The sequence below is a fragment of the Drosophila grimshawi genome, unplaced genomic scaffold (genome assembly GCF_018153295.1).
Source record: "Drosophila grimshawi isolate 15287-2541.00 unplaced genomic scaffold, ASM1815329v1 contig_848, whole genome shotgun sequence".
NCBI classification, from domain to species: domain Eukaryota; kingdom Metazoa; phylum Arthropoda; class Insecta; order Diptera; family Drosophilidae; genus Drosophila; species Drosophila grimshawi.
The window spans coordinates 12802712-12824906 of NW_025063692.1; the positions used below are offsets into that span (position 1 = coordinate 12802712).

At 41.5% G+C, this 22195-nt stretch overlaps 1 protein-coding gene across 2 annotated transcripts in view; it reads right to left on the reverse strand.

Annotated features, from left to right (window-relative positions):
- Nucleotides 1-761: 761 nt before the first annotated feature.
- LOC6566235 (LIM/homeobox protein Lhx5) overlaps nt 762-22195 on the reverse strand; it is a 61180-nt gene continuing 39746 nt past the window's right edge. Inside the window, exons 4-7 of one of the 2 annotated variants that reach the window (XM_001992637.2) lie at nt 16468-16658; nt 15952-16170; nt 2582-2843; nt 762-1833 (exon numbers count right to left, since the gene is read on the reverse strand). In XM_001992637.2, the coding sequence (XP_001992673.1) occupies nt 1466-1833; nt 2582-2843; nt 15952-16170; nt 16468-16658 (1040 nt within the window). In that variant the 3' untranslated portion in view covers nt 762-1465. Of the gene's footprint in view, nt 1834-2569; nt 2844-15951; nt 16171-16467; nt 16659-22195 lie in introns of both variants that reach the window. The other variant, XM_032738992.1, reaches the window with a different exon arrangement.

Genomic DNA, 22195 nt, shown 5'->3' on the forward strand with positions numbered 1-22195 from the left:
GCTTTTAATTAATTTTACGTTAATTTTTATATTTATTTTAATGTTTTTTTTTTTGCTAGTTTTACATTTTTGATATTACATTTAAATAGCAGTTGTAAATATTTTGTTTTGTTTTTTTATTTTTGTTTTTCATTCATAGATTTGTTTATAATAAATTATGTTGCTTACTAGCTAGGACCACAAAAAAAAAAAAAAAGTTTGCTATGTCCGTTGTCGTATATAGCTTTATATTTAATATGCATATAGTATGTATAAAGTATGTATATACACATATACATATATATACATATGCATGTATGTATATATATATGTATGTATACATATGTAAACTTAGTTGGTAGGAAACTACACAAGTACATGTCTAGTTACGTTTATGTTGTTAGACAACGATTATAAAATATGTTTATTTTTATATGTATGTCATAAAAAAAAGTAAAAAAAAAAATGTTTAAGCAAACAAATTGGTTTTTTTTTATTTATAAAAATGTGCTAATTTACAAAATAATAATCATTTTAGTTTTTGTTTTTTACTTTTGCTTGCTAACACGATTTTTACGCTACGTATTTGTGTTTTGTTGTTGTTGATTTTTGTTTTACACACATACACATAAATAGTTTATTACAGACAAGACGTTTAGTTAATTTATTTGATTTTGTTTAGCATGGTTTTTTCTTCTTCTTTATTTCCTTTAGTTAGATTTAAATACAATAAAAAGTATATATATATTTATAGTTATTTAAATGTAGTTTTTTATGTGCAGCGCCCATTTCAATGTACATAAAGAGATTTTTTATTTTTTTGCTATGATTTAAAAAAAAAAAATAATTTACAAATATTTTGGCGCAGTCATAAAAAAGTACTGAAACAATAAACAGAATAATAATAAAAATAACAAAACCAAGCCGAGCAGCTGTTTTTTCTTCTCTTTTTTTTGGCCAAGGCAGCGCATTTCGGTTTGAGGGAGGGGTTAGCGGCGGGGGTGCGAGGCAGGGCCAGCCAAACACGAAATTTCTCCTTATTTGAATTGTGAGCGAGCGAGCAACGAGCAACGAGCAACAGCTCGATAGCTCTCTCCCTCTCTCTCCCTCCTTCTCTCTCACTCTCTCTCTCTCTCCTCGCTCGCTCGCTCTCGGTCGCATACAGCGCAAAAATGTGTGTGTGCGACTTGCTGTAAGTCAGAGCGAGACGGCACCAGTGTGCGCGCAGTAGGCGGCGGCAGCGACGACGACGACGTCGGCTGCGACAGCGACAGCGACAGCAACGACGACGCCTTGCCTCTGTTATTGCTGTTGTTACTGTTGTTCTTTGTGGTTTGGCTGCTGCTGCTATTGCTGCTATTGCTGCTGCTGCTGCTGCTGCTGCTTGCTACTCCTCCTCATGTTGTTGTTGTTGTTGGTGTTGGTGCTGCTGCCGCTGCGTGTAGGTCTTGAGAAACAGCAGGCGCGTTGCCAACTGTTTTGTATATTACCAAACAAGCCCTTCATTTTGCATATTCTGTGGTTCGCTGAAGTTCGCAGAGCTCATGAACTCGGGCGATGCGGTACGCGGGCCATTTTGTTGTTGCTGCTGCTGTTGCTGCTGCTGCTGCGCTTGGCTTGCTTGTTGCGCATTTTGCGCCGCCTGCTGCTGCTGCTGCTGTTGCTGCTGCTGCTGCGTGGCCGCCTGTTGCAGCAAATGATCAGCGGCATTCGGCGGCGGCGGCGGCGGCGGTGGCCCCACAGACGTTTGCAGCTGCATTGGCGGTGCGCCCGCCTGACTCAGAAATGTTGACTCGGGCGTCAAGCCAAACTCATTCACCATCGGTATGGGGCCGCTGTGATCCATTGGTCCACCTGTGAACAGCCCACACAAACAGAAAGAGAGAAAGAGCAAGAGGGAGAGAGAGAGAGAGAAAGGCGGAGAGTTAGAATTAAAATGTTGCAGATTCGTTTCTTAATATCTGGGATGCCAAATTGAGAATTGCTTCAATACAAAATATGCAAGTTAACTATAGGCAAGTTTCACTGTATTCAAAATAATTGCAATGTGCTTAATCAGAACAGATTATTATACATTTCAGCCGAAAATTTCAAAACTTTATTCGTTTTAGTTCCGAATTTGGGAATTCAATATCGCAAGGCTATTGTCTCTTCCAAACGTATGAAAAGACTTTTCATTTATTATAATTATTTTTGTTTTTGTAAACCAATACGATATTTCAAGAACATTTATCGCAGACAATCGGCTCTATTCTAAATGGTTGCAATTTTTGCTGACTTATTTATTTCATTTGGAAAGTATTTTTTTTATTGCTCGCGATTGTGCCTAAGAATAAACCGAAATTGGAAACGGATAATATTTATTTAAGGAATGGCACAAGTCTGATTAGAAAAAGTATTTACTTGTTGCCCAGATAATGGACTATTTTACTGTGTACTTTGCCGATAAGCTTTAAATACTTATGAGCTTACAGAAAATAATGAATGTATTTCGTATTTATTGAAGTGCAATCTCAGTGTGACAGTAGACCAGACAGAGTACTTGTTAAAGGTGTTTTGGTGTTTGGTAAATAGCAATTTGTTCTCGTACATAGTAAATTACCTGGCGCATTGAAGGGCATCGGTCCGCCGGGATGGCCGGGAAAGAAAGGGCCGTCGTGCGGATGAAAGGGCCCACCGTAGCCGAACTCGAATTTAGCATCTGCAGCAAAGTAGGGAAAGCCGGGCCCATCGTCTAGTCCGCCCGGCGACAGATTCATGGGGAAGCCGCGCATTTTGCGTGCACCGCCAAAGAACGGCGGACGGCCCATGCTGGTGATTTGCTTCATGCGTCGCTCTTTGGAGCGCTTGTTCTGGAACCAAACCTGCAACGGGCGAATAGAGTGTTTACTGAATGTGTTGCATCCTCTAAGTGTGTATGTTGTATGTGTAGTCTCAGTCTCAGTCTCAGTCTCTGTCTCTGTTTCTGTCTCTCATTTGCTCTGTGTCTGATTGTCTCTCTGCGTATACAGGCGCATGTCTAATTGTTCTTGTTGTTGTAGTAGAAATTGTTGTTGTTGTTGTGGTTGTTGTTGTTGCATTTAAGCTACCGCCGCCACACAAAATTAGCCTCGGCCACGGCGTAGACAATGAGTGGCAACTGAGATGTGAGCGGGATATGAGGATCGCCTATGTGGATGTGCCGGGCTAAAACATTTTTACGAGGTTCTGCATCGTTTCGGGTGCTCCAGAAGCACCGTGCACAGCATGCAAAGTAATAAAATAAAAACATATTTTAAAAATTTTAGTGGCACCCTTTTGCTTTTCGCATGAGACCCTTTTTTCCTTTGGTTTTTGGTTCATTTTTGGAATATATTTCTTTCTTTTTTTCGGATTTTAATATTCATATCTTGAACGTTTTTTGTTTTTTTTTTTTTGTTTTTGTTTTTTAATGATCTTTTGGCTGGCGGTCAAAGAATCTGCTTTCAGCTCGGACTTGAACTGTTTTTTGTGTGTATGTGTTTTTTTTTTCTTTCTGTTTTGGCAAAGTTTTCTCAATGAAATTTTTGTGATTTATGTGTTTGGCTTTTTGTTTTCCTTCTTTTTTTTCTGTTTGTGTCCTTTTCTTTTTGGCAAATAGTTTCCAATGAATTTGGCTTAGATTTTGTTGCCGTCTGGGGGCTGCTGCCGCCACCGCTGCAGCATCATCAACAGCAGCAGCAGCAGCAGCTGGTCCTCGTTCCCGTTCCCGTTCCCGTTCTCATTCCCGTTCCCGTTCCCATTGCCTTTTGCCGTTCTTAGAGGCAATTTAAGCGTGAATTTTAATGATGAGCGCCGTAGCAGTCTGCAGTTTATTTGAATTTGTGCGCATTTTTATGAACTCAACTTGACTGCCGACTGCCGACTGCCAACTACCAACTGGCGATCCCTATCCAACCGCAACCGAACGCGGCCTAGACATGCATATGAGTTTGGGATCCCCCTGCTGTCCCCACATCCCACACCCCCACCTCACTTGAGGTTGACTGACATTTTGTGGCACTGCGAGAAATTCGCTAGAAAGGCCTGCCAGCCTGTGAGAACTTCGACTTGAGATCAAAGTGAGGCTGTTGTCGGGGCACAGGATGCACACACAAAAGGAAGTAACATGCTGTGCATTTGCGGCTACACACACACACACACACACACACACCTAACTAAGCCGGCCAAAAGCTCAGCGAAGCTTTCGACATTAAGTCCGCGTCCGAGTCCGTGTCGAGCTGTTTGCATGAAGCGTTTGGTCAAGCGTGAGACTTTTGACAGTGACTGTTGGTTTGGAATTAGAATTTCAGTGAGCATTAGATAAGCCGCTTACGCTGCCAAATCACCTAAGCACAACTAAAGCCACTAGACGAGAAGGCTATGACGCGGTAATGAGGTAATGTCCAGACAGCAAGATCAGCAACAAGTTGATGGATGCACTAGCATCCATCACATCTTACCTATGAAAATGAGTAAATTAACTTAAACCCAGTCTAGTGCCTTTAGCTCTTCTTACACACAAAATTGAGCTGAAAGTTTGAACAATTAGAAAATCTAATAAATAATTTCCACAAATTAGAATCGATAATCCCAAATATATGTTTTTTTAATGAAATTTCTATTATTAGGAAAGACATTTCATATATTTAGATATATTTTTTATTGTTAAGACTGCTAGAAAAAATCCTTTCCAAAATTCAGAGAATATCTTCAGTTTGATATTAGTGTTTTGCTGAAATCGACTTCTGAACGGCAACGAATGGTAAATTCGTAAATATTTAATACTAATACTCTTTAAACTCTCATAAAAGGTACAATTTCTTCAGTGTACACGCATATAAAGCAACACTCTGGAAATTAGACAAATATTTCTACATTTTAGTAAGGCAATATATTCAATTTTATAATTTTTCTTTCTGAATTATGTGGTATGGAATTCTTGGCGCCAAAAGTATGGCAAATTTCTACATATTATATTTTTCTGAGTGTATCCTTAGAATATTTCGATTAATTTCGCTACACTGGCCCGAACTCCCCACGCTTTTCCTAGTCAGCACTGCTTATTTGTCTTCTTTTATTTTTTATTTGCAATATTTTCCTCTTTTGGCCCTGCGGTCACTGAATTTTTCATTATCATGTGCACAACGCAACAGCCAAATGGAAAACGCAAAAGATAATGTAAAAAAACAAGTGAAAACAAGAGAACGCTGCAGTCGGAATTAGCCGACTGAGCAATACTCTGATACCAATATTGAGGTTGTTTCTTGGAGGAGGCAACTAGTAGGCAACTGTGCAGGTTTTGATAACTTCATAATTATTAGATAATTATCATTAAGATTGTGGAAAATGTCTAGTTTGGATTGATATGTTATCGATTTCACCGAGTATTCCAAGCTTCAACAGCAATATACTCTTCCATCCTCGGCTTCAGAGTATAAAAGCGAGTAACACAAAATACAGCATTGCAGAGGGAGTTTTGCGTAGCTTTATGTAAAGCAAAAGCAACAAGCACTTCCCAAAAAACTGAATTTACAATAGTTTTCGAGTTTGGTATTTGTTTTTCTCTATTGTTCTGTTACTGTTGTTGTTGTTGTTGTTGATGTTGTTCTTGCTGCTGTTGTTGTTGTTGTTCACCATCTCTTTCTTATTTTTTTTTTCAATTCAGAGTAAAGTTTCCGTAATTTATTTTTTTCACTTTACTCTGTTTTGTTATGTCGACAAAGAAGCCCGACAACAAATGGCAATATGAATGCAAGAAAACAGAATGGAAGCTGCATCTGAGCACAGGCAAAAGTAGAAGTGGGGAAGCGCGGCTCCCATTGAACCCCAACTCTTTTTGTTAATATATACTTGGATTCATCGTACACATTTCTCCTTTTTTTTTTGCTTGTGTGTGTGTTTTTCATTCTCCATAACAGTTGCACATTATTTAAATAAAATGCACAATGTATTTGTATGTTGTATGTTGTATGTTGTATGTTGTATTTCTGATTTTCTGATTATACTATATCATCATATAGTTATTATTATTGCTAGATCTATTGCGGCCTTTCCATCAAATTCAAGCACTTTTATCGCGTTGAGCATTTAAGATTCCTCCTGGTTGGTGTTATCTGAGTTTAGAATGTCCTCTCCAGGGACAGTACTGTCGATAAATGAATACATCCTCAACTTGATGGGTTTGAATCAGTTTGAAAGTACACCGAGCATGTGTGAATGTGTGCGAGAGTTGAAATGTTGTGTTTTGGTTGTGCTTATCCTGCTGATTGGCGACTTGCACCTCAATACAAATTGAGGCAGAGTTAAGTTATGTTCCGATATGATATGATATGCTCTGCCAGCCAAATTACGCCCTGATGGTGTAATTTGTGCAGCGCTTATAATATTTTATTTCCGCAACAACAACAGATGAGAAATCTGTTGCCAATTTTGTGTAGCTTTCAACAAATTCGTTTTTCTGGGCGGCGATGTTCGCCAAACATTGAACATTTGAACATTTGAACATTTAGTTAAATTATAGGTTAGGCCCGGACATAAAAGGGCAAACAACGTAACATAATGACCGTGGTAGCAATCAGGCGCAGAACCCTGGTTCACCCTGCTCTACGCCGCCAAGCAAAGCATAACAAAATGATTATTGTGTTTTTGACTCGCAGCTCAACGGTCCAAGAGAGAGAGAGAGAGAGAGAAAGAGGGATAAAGAGAGAGAGAGAGAGAAATAAAGAGAGAAAGGGGAAGCCACTTGGCAGCTCTTCAGCCCGGCGTTGTTGAAAATTATAGCAAATTATGTTAAACGGCAGCTCCTCTCGGCGCGGGTGGGGCTCGGCTTCGCCCCATTTTACCCCGTTTACCATTGCAGGGCCCCCGCGCTTGCACCGTTTTGTGGCCCATTAAAAGGTTTAACATATAATTTGTGGAACCGCCAGTCAAAGATGCCTCACTGTGACCCTTATTGAGATTTCAGATTCTGTTTCATATTCATCTCCAACTTCGGTTCGGAATCCGAATCCAAATCCGGATTCAGTTTCAGTTCACCCCTCCCAATCATCAGATTTGGGGCATGAGGCATGTTGCAACAGCAAATGTGTGTCACGTATTCGCGCGCTGATTGACATGATTTGGATGTGGCTCCATTTATAATGCGATATACGATCATCATTGGCATTTGGGCATTTCGAGTTCGACATTAAGATTAAGATGCCTATCAGCGTTAACCCCTTGTTGCCGATGCTACCGAAGTCTCTTAGCAGCGTTCGCTTGATCCTTAAATTACTTGACTATGGCGAAACATTTGCCATTGGCACTAAATGCTCTCCCATTGAGAATGGGTACACAAGTATGCAACAGGCAGAGGGAAGCATCTCCGACCCCATATGGTATATATATTATACATATGACTGATCATGATCAACGCCAGATTCGATATCCGTCTGTATCAGAGACAATAAGAGCTAGAAACTTCAAGTTTCTTAATATAAGTTCTCTTAGTTTGTCCCCTTTTCGATGCATAAAATAATAATCATATTTGGCAGTCAAACTATATTATATTTAATAGTCGGGCCGAGGGTATATCGTAGTTGATTACAGCCTTTTTACTTGAGTTTTTTCTTTATTTTATTTTCACTTGTTTTACAGATGCATTGTTGCTTTGCCTCCGTGTTTATTTAAACCCCCTTTTTTTAATCATATGGATAAGTTTGTACTTGTGTTTCATTAGCTGATTTTTACTTATATGTAAGCATATATATATTTTTTGGTTTATTGTGGGGCCCAGTCGAAAGTTGGCTGCCCAACTTGCTGAGAGGCCGTGACTGGGCATTTATCGAAACGCTTGTCACACCCCATCGTATATTGAGCACTGATGACTCGACTGCTAGGCCAGCTACCAGAAACTATCGACTGACTCGACTACTGACATCTGCCATCTCATACTTATTTACTTGTAGATAGACCCATAGACATGTACCTGGCAACATTAGCCAGTGTTTTGCAAGGCGTGAATTGGCTCCGAGTAAGAGTTAACTGATAATTAACTTGGCCTGCAGCTACCGCTGTCTGCTGCTGTCTTTGGCCGTCGACTCGCCTCCAGCCTCTACCCTCTGGGGCCATGGTAGCTGTTGTTATTCTCATAGTATAGTAGTAGGTGTTGCTGCCGCTCATCAGTCAGCTAAAGTCGCTGTTGCCGTTGCCGTTGCCGTCGCAGTCGCAGTCGCTGTTGAAGGGCTAATTTGGCTGCTTGGACCGCATGACAAGGCAGTTTTTTTTTCCTTTACTCATAGATGAAATGGTCTCAATGTCAGTTTCGATTTCGATGTGGATTTCAGCTATTTTTTTTTTTTTTTTTTTGTTTGCTGGTAGCTGGTTTGATGGCGCACCGCGGCGCCTTACAAAAGTCTTCCCTATGAGAATTAATAGCAAGCTGATGAGTTGTTGAAATTATAATTTCAAGATTCGCTTCCCCAACTCTCCCCCCACCCCCCTTTTCAGACACGAAACAATTTCAACTGTGCGCTTATTGCCATGTCATGGTTTGCGCAGGCGCCGCCTCAGCCATTGCCTCCACCTCCACCTCCACCTCCACCTCCACCTCCATGTCCACCTTCAGCCCCTGGTGCAGGTCCAGGTGTAGCTGGCTGCGAGGTCAGTTTCAACTGCGGCAACCTCTTCACATCTTGTTCCATGGGTAAATGCGTTAAATTAGCCGCTTTTGTGCCTCTTTTCAATAGGTTTGTTATTGTTGCTTGTTTGGCTGTTTGTCTGTTTATGTGTTTGTTTGTTTGTTTGTTTATTTTGAACGCAACGGTTCTAATTGTGGCTTTCAAATAGTCAAAAGCTTAACTGTTGCGGTTACCGCTTTCAGATAACTAACTAATTAGCCTCGATCAGCGCTGGCTACAAAAATTTCGTTGTTGCTCGATTTTTGGCAATAAAACGTCAAATGCAATCAAACAATTTCCGCTCAATTATTAAGCGCCTCTTTCACGGAATCTTTGACTAATTAGTGCACGCTACTCCCCACCCACTTCCATCTTGCCTCTTCCTCCATTAACTCCCTCGAGCCAACAACAACAACAAAAAAACACAAGTTCTGCATCTCTGGTTAAAAAAAAAAATGCTTTGTCAACTTCCGTGGCCCAAAATTCAAATCGTAAACAAAAAAAAAAAAATAAAACGAAAAAAAATAAAATAAAATAAAAGAGAAAAAGAAACCGACAGAAAACACAACATAAAACTTAGTCAAATGAAAAAAAAATTATTATAAATCGTCGCTGCGATAAAACGAAATGTAAATAAACTTGAAATGCGCTCCAAATTTGTATGTTGACAAATAAACGCCTCTGCATGAAGCTGACTGAGAGGCTTGAGCTTGCCCGGCTTTGCCCGGCAGACACTTGACAAATGTGTCGCAGCGACTGTGTCCGTCCTCGTCGTCGTCGTTGTCTTTTTCACATCCACATCCGCATCTGTATCTGTATCTACGCGCGCATTCGTATTTCTATCTGCCGATCGTGGCCGAGTGGCGCCAGCCGAACGCACGCCACATTAACTGGGCTCCACCTCGACCGAAACGGCGGCCGTCCGTGTGATTTAACCTCCTGCTGCCCGCTGCCCGCTACCCGCTGCCCGCTTAACCGATTACCCGATTAACCGCCGCCTTTCCGCTGCCTGCTTTATTTGTTTATAATTTTTCAAAGCTTAGTTTGTACGATACCGCTGCCACTGCCGCTGCCGTTGCCGCTTTAAACGTTGGCGTAAATGGAGCAAACGCATTAAAAAAAAAAAACAAAAAAAAAAAAAAACAAAACAAAAGCAAAACAAATCCCAAGCCCAGCCACAAACCACTGAAAGTCACACGAGCTTCGCCCATAAAGCTTATGCTTCAGTGCGACGGAAAGAGTTTAGATTTAAGAGCCTAATGCCTAATGCCTAATGCCTAATGGGTGATCCGTTCGCTCCAGGTTGTGAACACATTGAACACATTTAGCTGACAGCTGGAGTTTAACTTGACTGCTTGGGCGATAACAATATCGAGAGTTATATGCCAGAGTCGTGACAAATTCGCCTCCAACTATTTCAAGTTGAATGCTGAACATTGATTTGAATGCATATTAATTTTTATCATTATACCTTTAAATGATATTTACAATCATAATATTAAGATATACAAATTACTTGATTACCCTATTTGTAAATTATTTTTGGTTAAATTTCAAATCAAAAGCATCTTTCTTCATTTAATTGTTCATCACCTGTAAATTGCCTTGCCTAAAAACATTTTTATTATCATAAACATAAATTTGATTGCTGTTCCCAATCCCTTGCGCAATATTTATTGGGGTTTCCAAGTTCGCTTTTGATAAAGTCAAGTTCATTAAAAGGCGTTTATTGCGAAGACTTAGCCTGCCAGCCAGGATGCGCAGGATTTTTAATGGGCAAACCTTTTTGCACAGAGACAAACCTTGTCGTTAAACGATCTTTGAAATGTATATCTGCAATTGGATAACGAATTGGAGATTGTCCAAACAGCAAGTGGAATAAACTGAAACTATTTGTTGTGGATCACCCATTATGGATATGTTTTGTGTACGTATATTTTGTATTATGTTTGGGCTTAAAGTCGACTTAAAGTTGCTTTACAAATTGTCGGCCAATAAAACGAAATCAAAACTTTTGGCTGCTGTTATAATTGTTATTGCCATTGTTATGGCTATTGTTATGTTGTTATGGGCATGGTTATATTGTTATTGCTTTTTTCGACTTAATGTTGAAAGCATTTCGATGATTTATGTGTGTTGTGGCTTTTGTTGCCGCTGCTGTTTCGACTGCTGCTGTTTTTCGTTTTCTTCATGCCTAATGCTCATCTATTTGCATCTGAATCCGAATCCCAATCTGAATCTGAATCTGTATCTGTATCTGTATCTGAATCTGATTGTGAATCGTCTACTCAAACCAAATAGCTGTGCCGGTCACCTGTCAACATCCCACCAATCGCAGCAGTGCCTTGAGCTATGCTCAATTTTTTAGCCACCCTCTCCACACCCATCCCCATCATATGCAACTCTTCAAGTCAGGCGGGGGCGGCGCCCCGCAGCGTGCTGTCGGCAAAGTTCTTAAGAAGTTTTTGTGTCACGCTGCTTCTGTCTGTATCTGTCTCTGTTGTTGCTGCCGCGGCGGCTGATGTGGCTGCTCTCGTTGCTGATGCCACTGATTGTTGTTGTTGTTGTTGTTCTTGTTGTAAAATTTATTATAAAACGCACAACATGCTGGCCCCCAAATCGGTTTGGCTTTTGAACGTTTTAGTTTAGGTTCGATTCGCTGGGCGTTGGGATTTTCGTTAGATGTGCGCATAGAACACAAAAGCTGACAAGAAATTCTCAACTTTGTGGCAACTCTTTGATGCCACTGCCTCATATCAAATTACTTAAGGGGCGCAGCAGCCAGCAGTCCATCAATAGCTGTTATTTATACACTCACAAATGGATAAGACCGACTAATAAAACAGTCTAACTGGAACCAAAACAGAAAAGAAAAACAAATCATTTTTCTTATTATAACTCTCAATTTTTGACATAAATAAATACCTTAAAAGTTACTTAACAACTTACAAACAAATTAAAGAAATATTTCACTTTTTGAAAACGACAAAGATTTGTTGTAGTGTATCCGCAGCTAAGCCGCAAGTAAGTAAGAGGTAAGAGACGTTCTAGACAGATGTCTTCACTTTTGGGCGCACTGCTGGCTGCTGCAGTTTCCTGGTAGTTGCAAATGACTGACAACTTGTTATTGGATATTGTTGACTGCCACAACGGCGATAGCAGGAACAAGTGTTTCAGCTGTCAGCAGCTTGTCACTCGCAAAAAGCGAGACAAAAAATGAAAAAAGCATACTTTTTTCTCATTTTTTTTTTTTTAATATTAATACAAAAAAAATGCAACATTAATGAAGATGCAAAAGTTGACAGTGCACAGCTGAGTGTGTGTGTGTGTGTGTGTGTGTTTGTGTGTGTGTGTATGAAAGCTGCTCGAAGCAATGCGATTAAGGCAACGTCATCGTCAGCGTTAATGCCAGCAGCGTTGCCTCCTCTTCAACTTGCTGGCATTTGTCACTTTCGTTTAGATTTGAAGAGGGCAACATCAACAGCAATAGCAACAACAACAACAACAGCAGCAGCAGCAACAACAGCAACAACAACAAAAACGATGTGCCCATAAAAAGGTGTTGATTGTGTCACACTTGTCGCGCTTAAAGACTCAACTAAAAAACGCGACACGCCGCCTAAATATCCTTTAACTGTAACCAATGACACATCAAAGGCGGCATACCCTTGAATACCCCGCACCACGGCTGCGCATGCGTAAGCCCCTCAAAATGTTTTTCGTTTTTCGTCGTTTTTCATTTATTGTGGGAAAAACACATTGGGAACCGAGAATTGGGTTCAACAATGACGAGAGTCGAGCTCGTTAAACATCTGTGTAGAGTTTAAGGTTTGTGTGTGTCTGCGTGTGTATGTGTGTGTGTGTGTGCGTGTGTGTGTGGGTGTGTGTGTGTGCTGGGAGGCGCGGCATTGAAAATTTGTAAGTCAAACCTGTTGAAAATCGAGAACAAGGTGGCATATCAATGTTTGCCACAGCGCTAATGATGTTGTTGCACTTATTGAGTTGCCAGCATATGCTGCGGATATCCTTGACGGCCAACAGTTGCACAACAGATGCAACTCTGCCACTTCTGACTTTGATCCTGACAGCATCCTTCTGAGTGTATCAATATCAACTGCTATTTGTCCGCACTCACACTCGATTTCGTGTCATTTTTGTTATGCTTCAGTTGCTCATCTTGCTCATCTTTCATTATTTCTCTCTCTTTGGTATTTTATATATGGTCATGTTGAAACCATAATTAAATCTTTCATGTGTCATATGTTGGATGTGAGTACATCGAAGGTCACTACTTAGGATTATTCTGTTCGAATAATTCAAATAAAACCCTTAAATCACATTTAAATAGCTACAAACTACAAATTGTAGATTCCCCAATTTCAATCGGCCGAATAAAATATATGTTCTGGAATTTAAATGCTATCATTATCAGCATGAAATCAATGCTAGCCACTGCAAATTATTATATATTTTTGATCTTATTTATTCTTATCAATTATTTTGTTGTAACTGATCCTTGCCAAGGGAACTGTTTTCCAAACACTTTAAGTGTGTTGGTTTATTGTTGCCCATGAAGGGCCTTGTCTTGAAATAGTATTCGTTCTTGAACACCAAATCTGTGACTCATTTATCTTGAAATTAATTCAATTCCCACCAACTGCTACTCGTGGCCAGAATCTTGTTAGCTTTATTAATGCATTGCGATTATGTTTTGCTGTTGCTTTTTTTTGTTAATCTCTAAGCCCCTCTCTTTCAACCTGCCAAGTGCTTGAACATTTCAACATGCTCGTTTGCACTTATCGCAGTACTTTACTTAGTTCGGGTACCGCCTCCGCATAACTAAGCGAACTCTTTTTGCCAGTGAGCTGAAATTTTCAATCTAATCAGTATTAGTACACGCTCCTATTTATAGCCCAAACCCATTAAAAACGTTTAAAAGCGGGTATAAGGGTTGTGTGCAAAAGGATGTAACAGGCAGAAGGCCATATAGGATATATGTTCTTGGTCATCAGTCGAGGCAATATAGCCATGTCCGCCAGCTTAAAGACGCGGAGCTGAGCTAGAGACTTAAAATATGGAGGATAAGTTTTCTGAAGCCACGCGGAAATCCGGTTTATTGAATTTTATCGATAATTGTCTCCATTTCGCTAATATTGCTTATAGAAGCAGAGCCTTCCAACTGCCCACATTTCGTCAAGATATGATACAAAACATCCAAGTTATAGTCAAAGACATTTGGATTCAGATTTTAGTTTTTTTTAACCTTACATTCGAGTGTGCTAAACTTTTAAATGGAAATTTGGCAATAAGACTAGGATATATTTCACAGTTGGATTCAGCGTATATCGTAGTCGAGTCGAGCACACTCGACTACAGCACTCTAACTCAGTTTTTTAGCATTCTCATGCGAGTTTCCCATCATTTTCATTTTGAGCACAGTCATTTCGAAGCTATAGTCGCATGCATGTTAATTATTATTTGCATTTGACATGAACGTTAGGAGCAGTGCCGTTCTTAGCCCTGCTCAAAGGAGCAGGCTCATTAAATTTTAAGCATTTCGCCTCGCGTTTTATTTGCCTTACGCTTTGGGTGTTTCCCTCTGATGTGGTGAGGGGCACGATGCGGCTTTTGGCACAAAAGAATTATTCAACAAGTCAGAATGCTCTAGTCGAGAGAGCCATACTTGAACCCAAGTATTTTCAGTCTGTCTCACATATTCATGTCTATATATATATATATATATATGGGTATATAATAGTCATCTCGACCGATGTCAAAGTATTCATTCATATTTAAAACAGCTCGGGTCTTGATCCTACAAATATATTTTAGGGAGTCGGATATACTTTCTTCTTTTGCACAACTTTATCATATCCTTTATACCCATTTTTAATGTGTTTAGGACAGTGCGTCAAGTCGGAATTGGAATCGGCACCGCATATTTAAAAACCCGAAAACCAGAAAAGATAATATTTGACCCGAGAAACCCTTATAGGAACGAAAAGATGTTGTCAGAACATTGCTAAGGTGTATGTAAGTGAATGTGTCTATGTTCCATCTGGTATGAGAACTTTTATGCTAACTCGATTCGATTTGAGTTCAGTGTATACAAAAATATACGCAGTTGCTTATATTCGAGTAGATATATTAATGTACATATGTACTATGTGGAGTTGCAATTCTGTGTGGGGGTCTGTTTGCTCTTGCGTTTTCTATGGAGTTTTTACTGTCTGATCTCTTCCAATGAACTTCCGTTTTTATAAGCGCCCCCGCTTTAGAGGCTTTTGCGGGGCTGGCATTAATTTATTTTTATTGTATTTGGTTTGTTGTTTTAACTGACATTTTTCCCGTGTTGTTGTGGCCCGGTAAAACTACACGAAACGGTAAAACTACAAGAAACTATAAGGCGAGAGCAACGCAATGAAGCGTTGCAAGGCGGCAACCAAGATATGGTCTTAAAAATGTAAAAAAAAAAACACAACAACAACAACAAATAACTGGCATTTGCCACTCGCAGCGCGCTTAATTTATGTGTTTTTTATGCTGATGAAACGCAGACAGGAACCAGGGCAAACGCAACCAAGTCAAACCAAACCAAAGTCAGTTGGTCACTTTCAATTCGAAACCCAGATCAAAACACTAACCCCAACCCCAACCCAAACCGAAGCTCAATACACAAAACCCAAAGAAGAACAAAAAAAGTTGTAAAACTCTTGGGTCGGGCCTAAAAACAAAGTCGCCAGCCGCAAAATGGGAAGCACTAAAGCGCAAAACTTTGCCGCTTTAAAATGTTGCGTAAAACTGTTTTTGAGCGAAATAATAATAATAATAATACTTTAACTGTGTGGATCGCAAAACACAACACATGGAAATAGAAATTGCTTCTTACCAATAATGATAATTTTATTGTATTTGTTTTATTGCAACTGTAGAATTAACTGGGGCTGCTTATTCACTTTTTGATGAAGGTGTTTGAATTTAATTACAAGAATTGAAGCATTTCTATACCAGAGTAATACTGATAACTTGAATACTTGATTTGTTTTCGTATTTTTCTTTTTTTTTGTAATTAAAGTAAGTATGTAACTAGCTGAGGCTGCTTATATCCTCTTTTCTCTTGTTCACAAAACTGATATGATTGAATTTAATTGAAGCATTTTTATACTGAAAATTTGACATTTTCTATTAGCTAAAATGAATGCCAGACTCGATTTGCTTTTAGTTTTGTAAACGACAGCTGACAATTGTGTCTATGTAGATCAGTACGGCATTGGAATGGGGCCTCCGTCGTAGGAAACCGGAGTGGAAAACTCACCTGTATCACGCGCATCGGCAATCCCGTTTCCTTGGCCAGTTGCTCCCTAATATGGCGTGTCGGCTTCGGTGTCTGATTGAATGCGGTTTTCAGTACCTCAAGCTGTTTGGCCTTGATGGTGGTGCGGGGACCGCGTCGCTTTGAGCCATTGGCATCGTCGGGACTTTTGTTCTCCGCCTGTGAATCGCCGCGTCCATCGGGATCACCGTCCAGAGAGCCCTATAAAAGAGAAAGAGATATACATATATCTATGAATATACATATATAGTGATCAGCTCATAATCATTTGCCAATCATTAATCAAAAGAGGCTGACGTCGGATCTACAAAGTGTGGCCCGCTTTCCCACTTGTTGTCATTCAATTCCATTCATTGCATTGTATATAGACGTACGTATATAAAATGTATGTAGATGTATTGGACCGAAGCGGAAACCTGTTAATGATGCAACCAATCCACTACACTCCACTACACTCCACTTCACTCGACACAATCGCACTTTTTGCAGCGATCTTACCTGATCGGAATCGTCATGCGTATTTTTACTATCGGTGCTCATGCTTTGTACTGATATATCCGAGGTGCCCAGCGGTCCACCCGCTGAGTCTGGCCCATTCGGTCCAAGCACGCCCAATCCCAGCGCCGGTCCACGCAAATGTGGCGGATCATCGTCGTCTTCGTCTTCGCTCGCCGAACCCATTAATGAATCTGTGTGAGAGATCGAAAGATTAAAGGTTTACGTATAAGCATGTACACATATATATTTATATATGTTTATATGTATATACATACATACATATATGTATATAGGTATATGTGGTCGAATGCAAATGGAAGGAGCTGCAGCTGTCTGCAACGAATTCAAACGAAGTCTCTAACAAATTGCTGAACAATATGAACATGAGGCATTAAAACCGAGAGACACTTAAAATACAATTGCAATAAATAATATTTGTGATGGGATAAGCCAAAAACGACGCCACGACCGAACGTTGGCTCGTTTCAGTCTTCAGTCACGTGTCGCCATTTCACTACTAAGTAGCCCAACTCCCCTTCCCTCTTCCCTTTTCCCTTTTCCCCCTTCCACCTTCCAACGCCCCCACCAAATCCAAAGCACCCAACCCCTTTTTGGGAGACACGTGTCAAATGCAGCTCTCTAGCGTTTTGGTGTTTGCCGCTCTGCTGATGCCCAAATAAGTTGATTAGAGCCCTTTCGACTGGTTCAGATTCGAGATCAGGTTCGGGTGCGTCTGCGTCTGCGTTTGCATCGGCGTCTGTTAGGTGGGTCTTATCGCTCGCTGAGCTGTATGCCATATAAAATGGTGACACGCGTCGGTCACATTCCCATTCACATCAACGTCATCCTGCAGTGCTTCAGATAAGAAGACGACGCGTCCATTTTGGCATTGGAATCGCGTTGAAATGTGTAACTCAAATGGCTCGATTCGATTGTCTTGTTTGTGCCTCCCCGCCCACTGCCCATTGCCACATGCCCCCTTTTGAAAATCTATGCCTGTGCCCCTGGGGACAGTTTGCAGACTCCACCTTGCTCGTTGCTCGTATTCCCTTAAGGGCAGCGAAGCGCAATTGCAAGTCTTTGCTTTACTCTCAGCCAGTTGGCAGTATTCAAGAGTTGCCGAAAAATAAATTACACTTTATTATGCATAATCTAATCCGCAGCAGATGCGGCACACTAGCAGCCCTCCCTCGGGGGTGGCTCTGGGTAGCACCGGGCTCTGGATTCTGGGTTTTGGCTCTGATTTGTGCTGCATGTCGCACAATATGCCTTGAATTTGGCTCCTGACTCAGAGTCATTAGCCTCAGTTGCAGCATCAGTCCCAGTCCAAGTCACAGTTCCCGTCGCGTCTGTCAGACAGTTAGATTGTCGTGGAGGAGATGGGAGGGGATTGGGACGGGAGGTAGCTCTCGGAGCTTAACGCGTTACGAGTCGCTGTCACTTACAGCAGCATGCAAATCCCAGCCAGATGATGACCATAATGCAGCTGCGTACCGCTGGCCAACTGGCAAGTGACGAGCAGGAAGCGAATTTGCTTGGATTCAAACATGCTCAGGCATTTGCAACTCAAACACGAATATGAATGCGACTACGAGTATTTGTCTGTTGGTCGCGGAGAGTGAAGGTTAATTGCAGTCAGTTGATACACCTACTGAGCGTTTCGGACAGCAGAAATAATTGCAAAAGTTGCTTAAGCGCTCCTAGTCGGAAATGCCAAAAACTCTGTGAACCAAACGAGCGCTTAAATCTGAAGTCTGAAGTTGGGCATGTAGTTAGAATTGTGGATCGACAGACAAGATCGATGGAGGATGAAAAACAGACGAGTCTCTAGAAGCAGCTACACCTCCTAACACCATTAAATTATATACAAATACTTTTTAATTTGCACAATTCTTTGTTAAGAGCTGGATTACTTTCTATCTTTCTTCGGAGTTTTTCCTTTCTAACATTCCAACATTCAAAGTCTTTCAGCATTTCATATTTAAAACGAGATCCTCCAATTGAATGGTTGGCTGAAGCTGCGTCAGGTGTGCACACTTCAAGTGACTTAAAGTTCGCTTTTGTAATTTTGTTCAGATCAAGAAATGTCTTTATAATCTTTCAATTGACCCGCAGCAGCACCACAGCAGCACCACAGCAGCACCCCCGTGCACCGGGGCACCCAACCACCAAAACCGTTCAAACAACAACAAAAGTGAAGCGAAACGGAAACTTGAAGTGTTTACCAGCATCGCTTACATGTCGCCCAGTTGACAAAAGAATCGAGAGCCAAGAGAAACCCTTGGACCACAAGCGGAACCACCCAATATAGCACAGGCCCAGCTGCTGCTGTTGCTTCTGTTGCTGGTCGATGTCCATGCCATTGCACAGCGTTCCATATGGGCGCTTTAAGTTGTTGTTAACACATGTTAATAAACACGCGACTGATGGGCGATTGAAGACGCCAGTTGCGAGCTGGGTGAGTGTAGTGTAGTGTTGTGCCGAGGAGGGGAGGGTTGGAGCGGGGGCGATGTGTATAGCATGAGGAGGGTTGTCAGTACCAGCAACCGCTGTAGCAATAACAACAGCAACAGCAACAACAACAACAACAACTTGCTTCAAGCATCACTCAAATTAACTTTGAAAACCATTCAGGAACACTTCATTTGATTGCCACAAAAACCTTTGCTGCTATTGCTGCTGCTGCTGCTGCTGCTGTTGCTGTTGTTTGTAATTGTTGTTGTAGCAATAGCAATTATGCCATTGAGAGCTGCACAGCAACCCTCTGTGTGGGCACCCAACCACCCCGCCACCCAGTCACCACGCTTATGCCTGGCATCGCCTGCCCGGCAGCCATAAAAGTTCAAACACTCATTTTTAGCTTAGGAAAATATATAGATATATGTATATTTATATTTTTTTTCGTAATTTTCATTTTGTGTGTCGCTTTGTAACCATAACCCCACCGCCTTCCCCATTTGCCCCGCACTCATCGCGAACGCCTCTGTTTAGCCAACGCAAACAGTAGCCAGCGGCGCCCTCGAGGAAGACGCACAAGTGCAGCAGGAGCAGCAGCAGCATCAGCAGCAGCAGCAGCTACGGCGACAACATCCTTGAGCCTTGAGCCCATCCGTTTGACTGACAGCCAAGCAAACACACAAACAGACAGGCAGCAGTTAGGCAGAGAGCAGGGTGGGGTTTGTTTTGGTTGGGGAGGCGGGCAAATAAATAAACAATGGCGAATGTTGGTCAGCCATGCCCCCAATTGAACGCCCACTTGCTTGTTTGCATAGTCAAGTGCGATGTTTGGCAACGCATCTTGCAACAGGCGCACCGTTGTCAGCAACGCCTGCCTCCCCCCCACACACACACACACCTCAAGCACACTTCTTTCGTCAAAGACCATTCCGAAATCGCATTTGTAATACCTGAATTGGGGTAACTTCCACAAACGCTTGATAATCACTTTGATTCGTCCAACACAACTCTTCTTATGACAACTCTGTTGCTATATTAACAATCATAGTCATAATAATACATAGTAATTGAGAGACGGTAGAAATCTGTTAAGGAACATTTAACTTGAGAGTTTGAAACAACACAATTTGGTATGAATTTCCGCATAGATAGAGTACAGAGTATAGCACGTAAGGAGTATAACGAGATAGCAATCGAAATTATACAACTTTCAGTAATAATTTCTCGACATCTAGAAGGATACACGAAAGCTTAGCAAGGCAACAAACTTACGGAATGACTTTTCATCTTATATTTGAAAAATTCAAGATCAAAACAAATATTATGTTTATTTTCTAGTTAGGGCAATTTAGGGAATTTTGATGATAACTTGGTAATTCGAAGTGATCGAATTATTGTAGCAGAGATTCAATTATTCCTGAGACTCCGTGGACTGGCTATAGTTCAATTATTGGTTGGGAGAATATTTTGTAGCCTGTGTAAAGAAGTTGTGCTCCTTTTTTTGTGACAAGTGCACAAGTGCCTGCTGGCGTGTGGGTGAGGGATGTGAAGCACCCTCAGCCCTGCGATTTGCGCAGTCAATCCCCACCCCGCCCCTGCAAAAGGGCATAGACAAAGCGCACACACATTAATTTCGAATTAGTTTTGCATCATGTGGTTCACGATGCAGAAAAATCGACTCTGCTGCTTCTGGCAACCCTCAATGTAAGTGACTGAAGGGAATGGGAACGGCAATGGGTAAGGAAAAGGGAAGGACGATGCTCCCCAACCAGCAGCACTGAGTCGATGAATTGCGTTGGAATTGGGTAGGGGATTGCTGCCGCTGCGACTGCGACTGCGACTGAGATGACTGGGGCTGGAACTGAAACTGGGACTGGGACTGGGACTGGGACTGGGACTGGGACTGGGACTGGGACTGGGACTAAAACTGGGAGCGTGCTTATGGGCAACTATTAACTGCACACAACGTATGCGGCATGAAAAATGCGGCATGGACGTGAAACAGATCGCTGGATTTTCTACATGAGCGCATACTGAAAGTATCCGTGAGTCGTCGTCGTCGTCATCTTCATTCATGCAAGGCATAAAGTGAGTGAGTGAAAAAAACAGAGAGAAAGAGAGAGAGAGAGAGAGTGAGAGAGAGAGAGAGAGAGAGACAGCACAATGCGGCTGCGGCTCAAGCTTGTTGGCTGTAAAATTAGGTTAATTCCTGTCAGTGCGTTGCTGATTTGAATTGTCACACACACACACACACATATATATATATATATATATATATATATATGTATATATATGAAGAGAGTTGAACACATTGCAACTTATAGGTCTGATGCACCTGGGTCTCATCGGTTTCAGTGCTGCCACTGCCACTGCCACATCTCTTGCCTTGCGATTTACCTTTGCCATCCTCATTGACGGCCGTTGACGTTGTTTCTTGTTTAGCCTTTTTTTTTAGCAGCTCCCTCCCAGCAGCTCCCTCCGTTGCTGCTCCTAGTCAGCTGTCTCTCGGCTTAGTGCGGCAGCTCTAATCCGCATGCCTGACTCCCCATATGAGTTGTGTGTGTGTGTGTGTATGTGAGAGGTGTGTGTAGTGTGTGTGTGTCTTGGGTTCGGTCTTGTCTTCCACTTCCACAGCGTCGTTGTCTCCTTGCTGTCTGTTACTGTGCTCATCAACTTCACAAGCCAACTAATAATTGTAAAATTAATATTTAGACAACCGTCTACTCAAAGCATTAAAAAATTTGTTTTTCAAACTGCACCAACAAATCAGTGTGGGTGTGTTTGCGTGGGTGTGTTTGCGTGTGTGTGTGTGTGTATGAAGATGCATTAGAATCCAGTTAATGGTTGTTAAGAATCAGCTGCTGGTGCTGCGAGCACAAACAAATCTTTAGGCGCCACGCATCTTGGTCAAAAAACATTTCCCAGTTGCAATGTAAGTTTCACTGCGACTGTCATTGTCGAGGAGTGGTGTGGTATGGAATGGCGTGGAGTGGAGTGGAGGGTGAGAGGGAGTCAAAGAGAAGCTGGCTGCTTATTTGTCATGCAAGTTATGCTTCAACGCCTGCCACACAGTGTTGTTGTTGCTTTTGTTGTTGTTGTTATCGTTGCTGCTGCTGCAGAGAATTGTGTGCAAAGTGCATCGTCAGGTTTGGCAATTGTTTTGCTGCTCCTCCTCGAAGCACAACGCTAATGTCAGAAGCAGGAGTGAAAACTGAAGACTGAAGACTGAAGCGACTGAAACTGAAAACTGTTTTTGACACTTTGAGCAGAC